The sequence below is a fragment of the Oryctolagus cuniculus genome, chromosome 17, assembly GCF_051225735.1.
Source record: "Oryctolagus cuniculus isolate XC-2025 breed Fujian yellow rabbit chromosome 17, ASM5122573v1, whole genome shotgun sequence".
In the NCBI taxonomy this organism is placed as follows: Eukaryota; Metazoa; Chordata; class Mammalia; order Lagomorpha; family Leporidae; genus Oryctolagus; species Oryctolagus cuniculus.
This window is the reverse complement of record NC_142883.1, coordinates 59,044,145-59,060,253: the sequence shown is the minus strand read 5'-3', so window position 1 is coordinate 59,060,253 and position 16,109 is coordinate 59,044,145. Positions and strand designations below refer to the sequence as shown.

At 50.8% G+C, this 16,109-nt stretch overlaps 1 protein-coding gene across 2 annotated transcripts in view; it reads left to right on the top strand.

Moving 5' to 3' along the window:
- The window catches only part of PMP22 (peripheral myelin protein 22), a 33,764-nt gene extending 24,033 nt beyond the window's left edge, over nucleotides 1–9,731 (top strand). For both annotated transcript variants that reach the window (XM_008270703.5, XM_002718844.6), the window contains exons 4-5: nucleotides 1,211–1,351; nucleotides 8,446–9,731. In XM_008270703.5, the coding sequence (XP_008268925.1) occupies nucleotides 1,211–1,351; nucleotides 8,446–8,609 (305 nt within the window). In that variant the 3' untranslated portion in view covers nucleotides 8,610–9,731. The remainder of the gene's footprint in view (nucleotides 1–1,210; nucleotides 1,352–8,445) is intronic.
- The last annotated feature ends 6,378 nt before the right edge of the window (nucleotides 9,732–16,109 follow it).

Genomic DNA, 16,109 nt, shown 5'->3' with positions numbered 1-16,109 from the left:
CCAGTGGGTTTCCACACCTGCAGAGAGCACCCGTGTTGCCATGTGCGTTTCCTTCCAGCTTTCTGCAAAGCCAGTTTGGACTCCCCAGGATCTCTGCCTCTCCTTGTGGATATTTTGAATGATATTTGGAATGGTGGTTTTAAACTTTTCTTTTTGGAATACAGGGGTTCCGTAAGCCCTTTGAGACACCCTGAGGGCACAAAAGAGAAAGGCAATGGGTGGGTTCAAGCTTATTAACACATATAGATCTTGACTTATTGTAGGGTTCCATCTTGCTAAACCCAATGTAAATTGAAAATGTCATATGTGGAAAAGGCACTGATCCATCTAACCTGCTGCATCTCCCAGCTCAGCAACGCACCCTGGAGTGTGGGTTGTGCCCCTCATGGCTGTGGGCCCGACTGGGGGCTGTGCTCACTGCTGCTGCCCAGAGAAAATCAGCCCACATAAGCACCAGCCCAACAAATGATCAAAATTCAAATTTTTAATTACAGTTCCTATGGCATGTAGATTGCATGCATACCATTGTAGAGTCAAAAAAAAAAAAAAATCCTACACCCCATCATTGTAAGTCAGGGATCGTCTGTGTATGTATGTAACACATTTGGGAAGGGAAGCCAATATATGAACTTGAGTTTAACGCTTTTTTAAAAAGATTTTATTTATTTATTTGAGAGGTAAAGTTATAGACAAGAGAGAGGGTCTTCCATCTGATGGATCACTCCCACGATGACCACAATGGCTGGAGTCATGCCGATCCAAAACCAGGAGCCAGGAGCTTCTTCTGGGTCTCCCACATGGGTGCAGGGGCCCAAGAACTTGGGCCATCTTCCACTGCTTTCCCAGGCCATAACAGAGAGCTGCATCGGAAGTGGAGCAGCCAGGACTCGAACTGGCGTCCATATGGGATGCCGGCACTGCAGGCAGCGGCTTTACCCGCTAGGCCACAATGCTGGCCCCTCAAGTTAACTCTTAGTGGTGGAATCATAGGTGTTTTCTTAGCGCCTTTCCCTAAAATGTCCACAGTTAAATGTGTATTATGTAGGTATTTTTTTTTTTTGCCTTCCAAAAGGAACGGTTAAATAAAGAGTGCCTTTTTAGGGTGTGCAAGTGAACTGGGTGAGCTCTGCTAGGAAACGAAGCTGTCAGCCTCGTGGCTGAGCCCTCCAGACCAGGGTGCACTTTCCTAACCAAGTGTCTCTCCCTGCAGAGTGGCTGCAGTCGGTCCAGGCCACCATGATCCTGTCCATCATTTTCAGCGTCCTCTCCCTGTTCCTGTTCTTCTGCCAGCTCTTCACCCTCACCAAGGGCGGCCGCTTTTACATCACGGGAGTCTTCCAGATCCTGGCTGGTAAGTTGGGGGATGGCGAGGCTCCCAGGGACGCCGGGCCGATCCATGGCGACTGCGGAGGGATTGCTTTAACAGAAGACTGTGGCCCCAGAAAGACTGACGCTGGGAATCTGCCTGGTGGATGCCTTGCATAAAGTGTAGGTCTGGGTGTGTGTGTGTGTGTGCCCATGACCTAGACCTTGGGGGCGCTCCGCGTCTGCATGGAATAAGTGCACAGGAAAGAGATTCTCTGCAGGGAAGCTTCCCACCCACCCTAGCCAGATGGATCATTAAGAATGGAGCTGCAGTGTAGACACAGAATTGGAGCGCAACACTGAGGATGTCAGAGAACAGGCAGGTCTTGAGGGCTGGCTCCTTGTAGATTCCGTTACCCCTCCCAAGAGACATCTCTGCTCCAGGTGAGAAGCTGGCCCTGCTGTGCCAGTGGCTGGCAGGCTCACAGCCCAGTGTGTGTCTTCCTCCTGTGAGTGGTGGTGAAGCCACACTGACAGCTCTTACCCTCCTCCTGTCCAGGTCCTGGAGTCCACTGGCTTTGATTTACTGCCTCCTCATTCTGGCACCCTTGTGTAATGCCATCATTTCCAAAGAGGGGGACCATGACAGCTCATGAAAACCTATGAGAGGCTCCCTTGATCTCCTCCCTAATATGTCCTCACGTTTCCTCATTAGACTGGTTATTCAAAGGCCCGGTGTGCAGAATTCTAGAAGCTTCCATCACAGAGGGTGACATCTTTCAACCTCGCCTCTGGATTCTGGCTAACATATTGCTTTGTTGGCTCTGGTCCTTCTGTCTGTTGACTTCCAACTGTCTAATTCTGCAGGGCATTGGTGAGAAGTAAGGGGCAGAAGTAGTGTGGGATTCTATTGGTGGTCCGAGTTTGTGGATCAGAACCTCCACGTGTGCCCAAGTACATCTGAACTAGAACTTGCCAAACAAAACCTCAGCCTGAGGAGGATGAAGTTATGTGAAGGGGCTTCCCAAAATAGGTAGCTCCTCCAACTGAGAGAGTTCAACTTTAAATTCTGTAACCGTGTCCTTTTAGCAAAGTCCAGAGCTAAGAGCCAAAAGATCACACAAGTGGTCATTGCAGCCAAACACCCCTGGGGACTGAGCTGGTCTCCCCCAAGAGTGTTTACGAATCCACACTTGCCTTGCTCTTTGGCTTCTCCTCTGAACTCAATACCAGCATTTTAGAACTCTGCCCGAGGAACCCCTGAATCTAAAAGCCCATGGTTTGCTCTTTCTTTGTCTCGCTTATCCCCTTCAAATCTAGCTGCATGTCTTTCACAAGACCCAGTTTTTCAGTGATCAGCTTGTGGTCCGTATTTGAATAGGACGCATTCTCGAATTAAGCTAAAATAACAAATGGCATTTGTAAGTCCTAGACTGTACAGCTTTCGGTGGTTAAAACTCCAGTCCTGGTGATCTGGAAACTGATTGCCTGGGTGGCCTCGGATAGCTAGAATATCGCATCTGCTGGCCATAGGGTCTTTTCCACGCAAGCTGAGAGCCGAGAGGGGTAGGGATTCCACTTGAGGTTTCTAATTCCTTCTGCCTGAGACAATTCCAAAGCAGCTTGGTCATGGTGTGTCCCAACTCATGGCCAGCTAAGAAACAGTTGACTAGGGAGATGAGAACTATGGGAAACCTAGTAAGATTAACATCAAGGAAGAAGACAGAAGAGCTAAACCAATCAGCAAACATAACTAGAGAGAAGGAAGGAAGGAAGAGAGAGACAAGAGGAAAGCAGTATCCAGTCGTGGGATGCCATGTCCAAGGAGGCACCTACCAGGAAGGCACGGTCGCTAGTAGTTGGCTGCCTGCAGAGCAAATATCTCTTCAAAGCACTGAAGCCTTTTTAGTGGAAACCACTGGAATCTCTACTGAGTCTCATGAGTGGCTGTCACAGGCTGGGTTATCTCTGCACAGGGTCCCTCTGGAGGGTCCGGTTGTGGTCTTTATAGCTCACACCCAGGAGCTTGCAGCCAAAGCAGATGAGAGGTACCTTGGGCTCTAGGAGCTGAGTTTAGGCTTAGGAGCTGTCTCCTCTGCCTCTCTCTACCGGACAGCTCTCTGTACAGTCAGAGGACTCCCTGATTCACCACGTCATCCTCTCCCCAGTTTGTGAAAAGCCACAGGCTTCCCATTTCAGAATCCTCTCTCCTGGATTACCTATGTGTTGGTTAGCCACTTCCTGAACTCTAACTCTGCACTGGCAAACCCAGCTGGAGGGCTTTCAAGAAAAAACCAGTGCTGCCCAGTCCTCATCCACAGAGCATCTCATTTCCTGCACATCCCTCAGTAACTCTGCTGTACATCTCGGACTGGGAACCACTGGTGCAGCCAGTTCCCTGGCGCCTCAGCCCACTGTGAGATCCTCCAGGCTATGCCTCCATAGACAAGCTGGGTCCCCTTCATGGGCTCTAGATTCTTCCAGGCCCTCTTCTGGGGAAAGAACAAACTGACTCTGGATTTTGGAGCCCTTCTTATTGTCAGAACCCATCACCGTCTATGGTCATCCTTGCCTCCACTCTGTCGGGTTGTGTTGGACAAGATGGGGATGCATCAAGAATTTCTTACAGATACAGACCTGGAAAGAAAGACTTTGCAGATCTTGGTGTATTCGCTCCTTACAGGAAAGAGGATCGAAGGACACTCCCGAGTGCATCCCACTTCTTTGTTTATGTGTTGTACATAAATCAATATGGGCAATTAGAATAAAAGAGTTTGGCAGGAAGTGAAGGCAAACACAGCAGCCCTCCTTGTTGGGAGCGATTCAAAGACACCTGAAATCAAGTAGCTCCCTTAGAAACTCTCGTAAGGAACCCGGGGTTCTGAGTGTCTCTCTCTGCTCTTGCCCACATCGGCACCCAGTGATGCCATGGTAGCCTTATAGACAGCGATGGTCATTTGGATGCTGGAAATGGAAACCGGGCTGGAAGCACAGTCACAGCCTCCCAGCTTCCTCCCAGCTTCCTCCCACCCTACCCCCTCGTTGCCCTGAAGAGGAGGTGGGGTCCAGCCATCAAAGCAGCGCTTGGCTGCATCTTCCGCCACCCGGCCATCCTGGGGTCTCCAGCCACTTGCACTCTGGCTTCCACCTTGGGCTCTGAAATCAAAGTGCTTGTGCAAGGTGCAGTGGGAAGTCTTCAATTAGCCAGAACCACTCCCTCTTTTTGCCTGCATTCTTTGGTGTTGGCCACTTAGTCCTTGAAGTTTGATCCCCTTGCCTGCCAAGGCATCCCTGTTCCCAGTCACCCACTGCAGTGGTGACGCTCTGCCCTCGTCCCACCCTCACCCCAGCCCCTGGCTCCTCCTGAGTCTTGCTGCTGTGTGGTGCCCTCCATGGGTGTCTACCTGTCTCTTCTCCCCCACCTTTACCCACAGCATGGCAGCTGTGTGCAAGTCTCCTCCTCATCTTTGGGTCACCTGCCTTGTCCCAGCTCCCAAATCTGCTTCCTACACTGGCAGTCAGGTCGATCTTTCCAGAACCTGCCGCTGATGACGATTCTCTTCTCAGAGGCTGCCCTTCAAACGTATCTTCAAGCTCCCCCTTCCTGGCCCTTAGTGAGCTGCCTGGCCTCTTGGGCAGAGAGCCTGGCTCAGGGGTTCCAGCTGTGACCCCCTATCTACCAAGAGCTCTTGGCTTTTCTCACCTCACATCTTCTCTTCCATCCACCTGGAATCCTCACCTCTGCTCACCTCCTACCTCTTACACATCCTGTAGTCTCAGCTCAAGCCCCTGTGTTCCATGAAGGCTTTTCCAGTTTGGACCCAGTGCCCATCTATGACCTCAGGGCATCTGCTGTGTTTCTCCTCCCTTATCGAATTCCATCACACTGTGTTCAAAGTGTCCAGGGGTGTCTTCTGGACACGTAACTCCTTGAACATAGGAGCTGTGTCTCATTTGCTTTGCTGCCTCTACTCAGCCGGGGAGAGCAGAGCCTGTAGGCAGTAGGCGCTCATTGCACCAAGGGCAATGGGGATGATAAAGAAGTGTCAAGACTTCCTTGTTTGCTGGCCTTGACCTGTGATCGCCCCCTCCCGAAGGTTCTGGGTGATGGCTCATCGGTGATTGCCCTCTGTATTAATGGCACTTCAGACCTTCTAACCCAAAGGACCATGGGGAGAACTGGCAGGGGTAGGTGGCAGAGCTAACCACCCTGAGACAGGTGTGCAGTCTTGCACTTGAACGCTCAGCACCTTGATGTTGTCTGTGTAAGATCCATGCTTTTCCATTTAAAGCTGACCTTTGCTGCCAGGCCGAGGCCCCTCCCAGGGGTCCCGGTCCCTGCCAACCCTCAGCTTGCTCGTCTGTGGGGGCGCAGAACACCTGTCTGTGTGCTGGGACCTCGTTTACCCATAGAGATTGTGATGCATCTCCACCTAGTAGGTGCTGAGAAGGCAAGGCACAGTCCTCTAGGAGAAATGTTTGACTTTGGGGGATGGCAGGGTGAGCATCCCTCATCCAAAACGTCCAGATGTTTCCAAATTCAAAACTTCTCGAGCACCAACCTGATGCCACAAATGGAAAATTCCATACTGTGATCCCATGTTTGATGCACACAATTATTAAAAAATATTCCATAAAATTATGTGTTTGCAACAGAAATGAGTTTTGTGGTGGGATTCGAGTCATCTCCCCAAGATCGCTCATTCTCTATGTGCAAATAGTCCAAGATCTGAAGACATCTGACATCTGAAACACCTCTGGTCCCAAGAATGTTGGATAAGGGATTCTCAAGGTTCAGACAGATAGCCCTTAGCCAAAGAGCTTTTCTTTTCTATATTTCTGGGTGTACAGGCAATCTTGTAATACTACCACTCGCATCTTCCTTGAAACATCAGACTCCCAATAGAGAAAGCAGGTGTTTTCCTCTGAATTCGTGGGCATCTAAACTTATTGCTGATGGCAGTTAAGCTCGGGTTCCTTCGTTTGGGGGAGTCTGTGAGGATGAAAGCTGTGCAGGTGCAGCCATCTGGTTAGTCACTGCGCTTGTGTATCCTGCCGCTCCTGGCCCCTCGGGGCCAAGCACAGAACCCGATGCTTTCTCTCTGCCCATGACATCAGGGCACAGCTGCTTTCCACGTGGCTGCCAGGGCACTTTCACACTGGCACTGGTCAGACACCGCCCCTCGGAAGCTTTACACACACGATAAGCATTGTCTTGTCTTGTAAGCCTTCTGTCACACCTGGCTGTCTTCCATGGCTGAGCTTCCTTTTTTTTTTTCTGTTGTGGGTCAGGCTCTAAAATTTTTTTCCGGAGCTGGCATTGTGGTGGATATAGTTGCTGCCTGCGGTGCCAGCATCTCATATGGGCACCAGTTTGTGTCCCGGCTGCTCCACTTCCGATGCAGCTCCCTGCTAATGGCCTGGGAAAGCGGCGGAGAATGGTCCAAGTGCTTAGACACCTGCCACCCACATGGGAGACTGGGATGAAGCTCCTGGCTCCTGGCTTTGGCCTGGCTCAGTTCTGGCTGTTGTGGCCTCTTGGGGAATGAACTAGCAGATGGAAGATATTTTTCTCTCTATATTTGCTGATTCAATTCCCAAATGGCTGCAACAGTCTGGGCCAGTCTGAATGTCAGGAGCCAGGAACTCCATCCTGGTCTCCCCCATGGGTGGTGGTGATGCACTATTTGAGCTATCATCCACTGCCTTCCCAGGTGCATTAGCAGGGAGCTTGATCGAAAGTGGAGCAGCCAGGACTCGAACCTGTGCTCTGATTGGGGATGCTGGCATCACAATTCCCACAACGTCGTCCCCTCTGATATTTCTTCAAGACAAGAATGAGCCTGTTGGAGAGAGGCAAGAGATACTGAGAAACTCCAAAGGCAAGGAAAGCGTGTTCCAGGAAATCAGAAGTGCATGCTTGTGACATAGACTGTCTCCTGGACTTCCTGTAGGTAGCAGGTCCTGCTCCCCATACCCCTGTTGTTCCAAGACCACGGTGTGGCCTTCTCGCCAGTGGCCCCCCTAAGTGGGCATTTTCTCCTCCGGGCTGCCTCAGGCCAGTCTTATCAGTGGACACAGTTCCACTTCTGCATTTTGTTCAAACAAAGTTGCAGTGTCCTGAGAAATAGCCCAAATAGCAGTGAGGTTAGATGTAGGTGGTCCTGGCCGTGGGGCGCGTTGGAACCACATGAATCCTACGCGGTGTGCTGGATTCATAATAGAGTCACTCACAGCTTCTCAAAGACCCTGTTTTCAGGAGGGAACAGACTGGGCTTTGTGCGACTCCTCACTGGGCTTCTGACATCACCAATCCCCGTTCCTCCCCCGCCCCACAAGGCACACTGACTGTCACATGGGCATGGGCCGCTGGGTTGGCTGCTGCCTGGGGCTCAAGGTGGAGGCTTTTCTTCTCCCTCTCACATCACTGGTGTTTAGGGAGGGTGGCCAGATCTACCTGTGCCTCTGACGAGCTTCAAGCCCAATCCCGGGGGCCCCCAGGTGGGATGGAGCTGGGTGGCGAGAGTCTCCTTCCTCAACAGCTTTGCTCCCACACTAATCAACCCCTTCCTCCTGCGCCGTCCTCACCTTTGGCTGCTGCCCAACAGTGCCTGTGGGCTTTGGTTGCTGCACCTCCCACAGGGCAGCCCTGCTGAGGGCACTGGAGGCCCCTGTTGTCTGCACCAGGCCCACAGCACAAATCCAATCACGGTCATTTCACCTGTTGATCATTTCGGACTGTGCCATTGCCCATTTGTAGAGTGGGTCACCGGTTACCAGGGCTCTCCAAGGCCAACCACACCGGGAACAAGATGGGCTGGTGGATCCTGTAGCCTGAACGCTCACTCACTCACTGCCCACACCTGGGCAGTGTGACCTGGGAACTGGGGACAGTTGGAGAGAAATGGGCTGGAGACCCTTGACCGGAAATGGCCAAGACAGCCCAGGTGGGCAGTGGACAGCAGGTTCTTTTCCATCCTCCCACACCTCCGGGTGCTTCCTCTGCATTCTGCACCTGACAGCAGATGCCTCCCAAGGTGGAATTGTGCTTCCCCAGGCGGTGCTGGGGGTGTCTGGGTGCATGCGAGGGCGCCCCCTACCGTGAGCTCTCGGTCACGCAGCGTGTGCCTTCCTTGGCAGGTCTGTGCGTGATGAGCGCGGCGGCCATCTACACGGTGCGGCACACGGAGTGGCATCTCAACTCGGACTACTCCTACGGCTTCGCCTACATCCTGGCTTGGGTGGCCTTCCCGCTGGCCCTCCTCAGCGGCGTAGTCTACGTGATCTTGCGGAAACGCGAATGAGGCACCCTGACCCCGTGCGCGCGCGCGTGTGTGCGTGCGTCCGAGGCTCCGAGCTTACCCAGGCAAGGGAGGAAAGAAACCAGAAACTAAGAAAAAAGTTAAAAGCGCTAGCCCCAACAGCCCCAAGTGAATCCAAACCAAATAGAAAGCAGTTGCTGTCGATCGAAGATGTATATAATATCTATGGTTTATAAAACCTATTTATAACACTTTTTACATATATGTACATAGTAGTATTCGGCTTCTCTGTTGACATTCAGGCTCGTGTTGAACCTTAAAGAAGTAGCTAAGGAACCTGACATCCTAACAGTATAATCAAGCTCAGTACTTTTGTTTTTGATTTTTTTTTTTTTTAAATTTTGTTTTGCCCCCAAAGAAAGTAGAACATCATCTGGTCCCCTCCCTTTCATCTGAAAGAAGATACCTCCCTCCCACTCCACCTCCTAGAAAACCAAAGTGTGGGGAAGAAAAAAAAAGAAAGAAACAAAACAATGGCCCCAAAGCCCTTGATGATGGGTGTCCCTGCGCGTTGAACAGCAACCGTGGCGAAGACGCCGCCCTGGCCCCTGGGACACCTGCCCTTGCGCGTGGAGTCCTCTCCATGTCAGTGAGCAGGCAGTGACAAGAAATCCATGACATGGTGCTATGTATCTACCATTCCTTATTCTCACTAATCCTCTAAACGACTCACTGGAAATTCAATTAACAATTTTACGCCCTAAAGGAGGCCTGAATAATTCCGTGTAATATAAATGGTTTAAGACCGCTTCTGTACCTAGCTAGGCTGCCGCTATTCCTATAATGAATAAATTCTAATGCTCTCATCACTCGCACTTTTCTCTTACGGGCGGAGCTGCAGGACTGGCATCTAGACCCCTCCCTTCTTCCCCCGGGATGGTGCGTTCCCCGGGGCTTGGCCAGGTCTAGAATGTTCTGTGCCTCCAAGGACTGTCTGGCAATGACTTGTACCGGCCACCAACTGTACGTGTAAATACGGTGCCCTCCGATGCTAAGACTCCAGACCCTTATTATTATTATTATTATTTTGCTTTGCTTTTTCTGATTTTATACCAACTGTGTGGACTAAGATGCATTAAAATAAACATCAGAGTAACTCACTGATCTCTCGTGCTGGTTTTTTTGTGGGACCCGGGTATGTGGGGTTAAGGATGAGGAAGAGCTTGTGTGGGAGGCAGGGCGGAGCTGGGGATTTTTGGTGGGCTGCAGTGTGGTGCAAACAGGCCTAATTCTTAGCTGCTTTACAGGTTCTGGGGAGCACACTTTGCGTTCTGTGCAGGTGGGTGCTGGCTGGGGACTGTGGCTGAAACAGAGGCTGGATAAGACAAGTGTGTTCTGTTAGCTCCAGCTTCTCGCCCACGCCCTGCCCTGGGGATGTTGGCACGGACAGCTCTGACCATGACCTGGAGACTGGATATGGTGCAAGGTCAGAATGACAAAGGCTTGAGGCCAGGCTTTCAGGTAAAACAAGAGGTGGCACCTGCTCCCCTCCTAACCCCATCCTACGGAGGGAAAAGCTGACCTTGTCATCCGGCTCCTGCTTTTTCTGACCTATGTCTCGTGCTTATATATTTTTACCCATCAACCTTTTGTTGTGCGTGGGTCTAGCTAATGATGCCTTTCATTTTATACAATATTTATGGAGCTCCTGTTTCAAACTGGGCCCTGAAGATCAAGAAAGAATTACAGGCGTCGGCGCTGTGGCGTAGCAGGTAAAGACACTACCTGTAATTCTTCGAGCCCCGGCTGCTCCACTTCCGATCCAGCTCTCTGCTGTGGCCTGGGAAAGCAGTAGAAGATGGCCCAAGTGCTTGGGCCCCTGCACCCGTGTGGGAGACTCGGAAGAAGCTCTTGGCTCCTGCCTTCGGATGGGCACAGCTCCAGTCATTGTGGCCAATTGGAGAGTGAACCAGAGGAATGGAAGACTTTCTCTCTCTCTGCCTTTCCTTCTCTCTCTGTGTAACTTTGACTTTCAAATAAATAAATAAAATCTTAAAAAAAAGAATTACAGGTTTTTAAAAACATGTTTATTTATTTAAAAGGCAGAGTTACAGAGAGGGAGAGACAGAGAGAGACAGATTTTTCCATGTGCTGGTTCATTCCCCAAATGGCTGCAATGGCCAGGGCTGGGCCATAGGAGCCAGGAACTCTATCCGGGTCTCCCACGTGGGTGACAGGTGCTCAAGCACATAGGCCACCTTCCACTACTTCCCCAGGCACATTAGCAGGAAGCTGGATCAGAAGTGGAGCAGCTGGGACAGAACCAGTGCCCATATGGGATGCTGGTGTTGGAACGGCTCTACTGCTCTGCCACAATACTGGCCCCAGAATGGCAGCTCTTACCACAGAAAGGTCATACGGTAATGAGAGAATTAGGTGAAACAAATGACTATATCATAGCAGTGTTGAGAGCTTAAGCAGCTGTCGGCAGCTGGAAAGGTATTTAAATCCTAAGATTCGGTCTTCTCATCTGTTAGACAGGATGCGAAGGCCCAGGTTCACCATGCTCTGTGTTGGGTGTGGTCAGGGAAAGACAGGAGTAGAGACCTATCAATACCTGCTGGCATCCTGGGTGACTGTAGACCTGCCCAGGCTGTGGAACGAGAGGCTGACCATCATGGGGGATGAAACTGACTTTAAAATAATTTAATCTGTCACTAAATAAATAAGAAACAACAAGAACAAGCCCCTGGGGGCTGGTGCTGTGGCTTGGTGGGTTCAGCTACTGCCTGCAGTGCCAGCATCCTATATGGGCCCTGGTTCAAGTCCAGACTGCTGCACTTCTGATACAGCTCCCTGTGAATGCGCCTGGGAAAGCAGTGGAGGATGGCCCAAGTGCTTGGGCCCCTGAACCCATGTGGTCCAGCCTGAGCTGGACCTGTTGGCAGCCATCTAGAGGGTGAACTAGCAGATGGAAGATCAATCTCTTGCTCTCTCTCTGTAATGCTGCCTTTCAAATAAACATACTTTTTAAAAATAAATATTACCAATGATAAAAAGATTATTATAAAATGAGAAAGAAGTAGCATCCAAGGGCAAGCCCCTAATGACCCAGGAATCTCCCACTAACCCAGCCCTGAATGTTGTAACTAGACCAAGTCTCTGTCCTTAATCCATCAATTGTTAACATTAATCATGAACTGTTTTCCTAAGACTTTGTTTTCATTTTATTTGAAAGGCATAGAGATAAAGACAGAGCTCTCCCATCTGCTGGTTCACTCTCCAAATGCCTGCAACAGCCAAGGCTGGGCCATGATGAAGCCAGGAGCCAGGAACTCCATCCAGGTCTCCCGCGTGGGTGGCAGGGACCTGAGTACTTGAGCCATCGTCTGCTGCCTCCCAGAATGTGCAATAGCAGGAAGCTGGATAAGGAGCAGAGCAGTCGGGACTTTAACCAAGCACTGAGATATGGGATACAGGGTCTCTTGCAGCAGCTTAACTGTTGCAACCAAATGCTCGCCCAACTTTGAGGTATAAATTTACGCCTGAGTGTGGGGAGCCAAATCCTATTCAAACCACAATGCAGGGTGATTGGTATCTGGTACCTGGCCTATGAATTTGAGTGGTTATTTGAGACATTGTCTTTGAGGGAGCAGGAAGGAGGGGATGTGGTTTGTTGTGCAGGATTCTCAATTGCACACACAGGCACCTTGGCATCTCCCATGCAGGAGGCTTACCCTGGAGACTGGGCTTCTGTGTGTGCATCTTGGTGAGCACAGCATGGCACCAGGGGTGAGCCTCTGGGCCAGCGTGTGGCTTCCCACCTAGGAATCCTGCAGAGTGCAGATTCTGGTTCAATCTGTGTGCTGGGCGCCCGGCAGTGTGCATTTCCAGGGAATGTCTGAGTGACAGCGGTGCTGCTGGTCCCAGAGCTGCACTCTAAGTAGCAAAAGCCCAGAATGGAGCCCCTCCAGGCTCCTGTCAGTCTTCACAGCCTTGCAGCATCTCAGAGAGAAGAGCTTCCGCCTTCTAAGACTTCCAGGTGTGACCCACTACAACAGTAATTGTGGTAGCCTGCTTTTCATGAGTGAGCCACTACAGCAGTAATTGTGGTAATCTGCTTTCGTGGCAGGCAGATCGGCAAAAGGAGGCGCACAAGGTTGTAAGGTGCAGGTGGCACTAGGTGAAACTGGGCATTTCACTTCACAAGCTTGTGCTTCAAAAACGTGCACATTTTTGGGGTGTAGGGGTTGCGGTGGGGGTGGGTGTTGTAGCACAGACAGTTAAGCTGCAGCTAGGGGTGCCTGCCTGCCCCCTTGGGAGTGTCAGTTTGAATCCTGAGAAGGCAGCAGATGATGGCCCAAGTGCTTGGGCCCCTGCCACCCACTAAGAGACCCAAATGGATTTCCAGGCTCCTGGGTTCAGTCTGGCCCAGCCCCCACCATTGCAGCCATCTGGGGCTTGAGCCAGCAGATGGAAGGTGTCTATCACTCTGCCTTTCTTTCTTTCTTTCTTTCTTTCTTTCTTTCTTTCTTTCTTTCTTTCTTTCTTTCTTTCTTTCTTTCTTTCTTTCTTTCTTTTTAATTTGTTTATTTTACAGTAAAGTCACAGTTATACAGGGAGAGAAGAGGCAGAGATAGAGATAGAGAGAGAGAGAGAGAGAGAGAGAGAGAGAGAGAGAGAGGAGAGAGAGAGAGGTCTTCTATCTGCTGGTTCACTCCTCATTTGGCCGCAGCAGCCCAAGCTGCGCCGATCCGAAGCCAGGAGCCAGGAGCTTCTTCCGGGTCTCCCACAAGGGTGCAGGGACCCAAGCACTTGGGGCCATCTTCTCCTGCTTTCCTAGGCCATAGCAGAGAGCTGGACCGGAAGTGGAGCAGCCAGGACTCTAACCGGTTTCCATATGGGATGCCGGCATTGCAGGCGGCGGCTTTACCAGCTATGCCACAGCACTGACCCCTAGAAACCTTTTATTTAAGATCTACAGACTTCAGGCATTTCATCAATACAACTTTAGGAGTACACAGAACTTTAGTATGTGGCCATACACCTGATGGAGCAGCCTCCTATGGATGGGCGCCGAGACCACGTCCTAGGTTTTGTAGTTGCCCCAAATGTTTCTGTGGATGTCTTCATATATGAACATGGGTGAATTTTTTTAAGGGTATCCAAGTGTGAAACCCTGGGACAGATGCTGCCGGAGCCAAAAACACATTTATGAGAGTACTTCCAGAGGGTCATGGAAGGGGCGAGAGTTGTGACACAGCAGGTTAAGCTGCTGCTTGGAACGGAGTGCTGGGTTCAAGTCCTGGCTACTCTGCTTCTGATCCAGCTTCCTGCCATTGCGCCTGGTGGCCCAAGTACTTGAGTTCCCACCACCAATGTGGGAAACCCGGATGGAGTAACCGGCTTCCAGCTTCAGCCTGGCCTGGTTCAGCTCTGCAGCCAGTTGGGGAGTGAATCAGTGATGGGAAATCTCTCTCTCTCTCTCTCTGTTACTGCCTTTCAAATAAATTTAAAAAAATACATTTTTTGAATTCATGGAAAATATAATTAAAAGATAATTTCCTTTGGGTGCCAAAACAAATTCATGCATAGTTTTTTCATAATGTACATTTTTAATGAACTTTCTGAAGATTCTTCATATGCATAGATTTCAAAAAAGAGGGGCCTGCACTGTGGTGGAAAGCCGGTGCCTGCAGTGCCAGCATCCCATATGGGCGCTGGTTCAAGTTCTATCTGCTCCATTTCTGATCCAGCTCTGCTGTGGCCTGGGAAAGCAGTAGAAGATGGACCAACTCCTTGGACCCCTGCACCCCCATGGCAGACCAGCAAGAAGCTGCTGGCTCCTGGCTTCTGATTGGCCCAGCTCTGGTCATTGTGGCCATTTGGGGAGTGAAGCACAGATGGAAGACCTCTCTCTCTCTCTCTCTCTCTCTCTTTCTGCTTCTGCCTCTCTATAACTGTCTTTTAAATAAATAAATAAATATTAAAAATATATATTTTGACAGGCAGAGTTAGACAGTGAGAGAGAGACAGAGAGAAAGGTCTTCCTTTTCCGTTGGTTCACCCTCCAATGGCTGCTCTGGCCGGCGCGTTGTGCTGATCCAAAGCAGGAGCCAGGTGCTTCCTCCTGGTCTCCATGCAGGTGCAGGGCCCAAGCACTTGGGCCATCCTCCACTGTCTTCCTGGGCCATAGCAGAGAGCTGGACTGGAAGAGGAGCAACCGGGACAGAACTGGTGCCCCAACCGGGACTAGAACCCGGGGTGCCAGTGCTGCAGGTGGAGGATTAGCCTAGTGAGCTGCGGCACTGGCCTAAAAAAAATTTTTTTTTGACAGGCATAGTGGACAGTGAGAGAGAGACAGAGAGAAAGGTCTTCCTTTTTTGCTGTTGGTTCACCCTCCAATGGCGGCGCACCGCGCTGATCCGAAGGCAGGAGCCAGGTGCTTCTCCTGGTCTCCCATGGGGTGCAGGGCCCAAGCACTTGGGCCATCCTCCACTGCACTCCCTGGCCATAGCAGAGAGCTGGCCTGGAAGAGGGGCAACCAGGACAGAATCCGGGGCCCCAACCGGGACTAGAATCTGGTGTGCTGGTGCCGCAAGGCGGAGGATTAGCCTGTTGAGCCGCGGCGCCGGCCCTAAAAGTTTTTTAAAAAGAATTTTGCATCCATGAAAACTTGCCTTTTTATTCCATTTTCCACAAACACTTTGAAGTACTCTTGTGTTTTTAAATATTGAAGAACTATTGCTAACTTTGTTTCTAAAAATTTGCCCCAAATTCTAGCTGACTGTTGAGCCTTTCTACCTATAACGCAGGGAGTCCACCAAGAACAAAATGTCAAAATAAAAACACATGGGGCCAGCGCTGTGGCGTGTTAGATTAAGCTGCCGCCTGCAACACCAGCATTCCACATGGGTGCCGGTTCATGTCCCTGCTGCTCCACTTCCAGTCCAGCTCTCTGCTGTGGCCTGGGGAAGTAGTGGAAGATGGCCCAAGTCTTTGGGCCCCTGCACCCACATGAGAGATGCGGAAGAAGCTCCTGGCTCCTGGCCCAGCCCTGCCCATTGAGACCATCTGGGAAGTGAACCAGTGGATGAAAGATCTCTCTCTCTCTCTCTCTCTCTCTCTCTCTGTCTCTCTCTGTAACTCTGCCTTTCAAATAAATAAAAATAAATTAATTTTAAAAACAAACCGCATGACTGGGAACAGCTCATCTGCCTACCACTTCCTTTGGCCCAGCTGTTACCCGTCTCCCATCCATTGCCCTAGGAGTCAGTCTGCTGTGCTGTGGTTTATTTTAAGCGCGGTCTGGCATCTGAGATGCGGCAGACACTCTGCTGGTCTCCATGACTCCCACACCCACCCTGAATGCTTTGCGTCTTTTGTGCCTCTCGAGTTTTCTCAGCTGCTTCTCAGCTCGCACAGCACATGCGTGTTCAGCGTTGGTCCTGAGCTAACTCCGTGCCCTGCGTGGTCATCCAGGATTGCTCTCTCCTGACCTGGAGGAATTGCTACAGGTCTGGGCAGGCAGCTCGTTAGGTC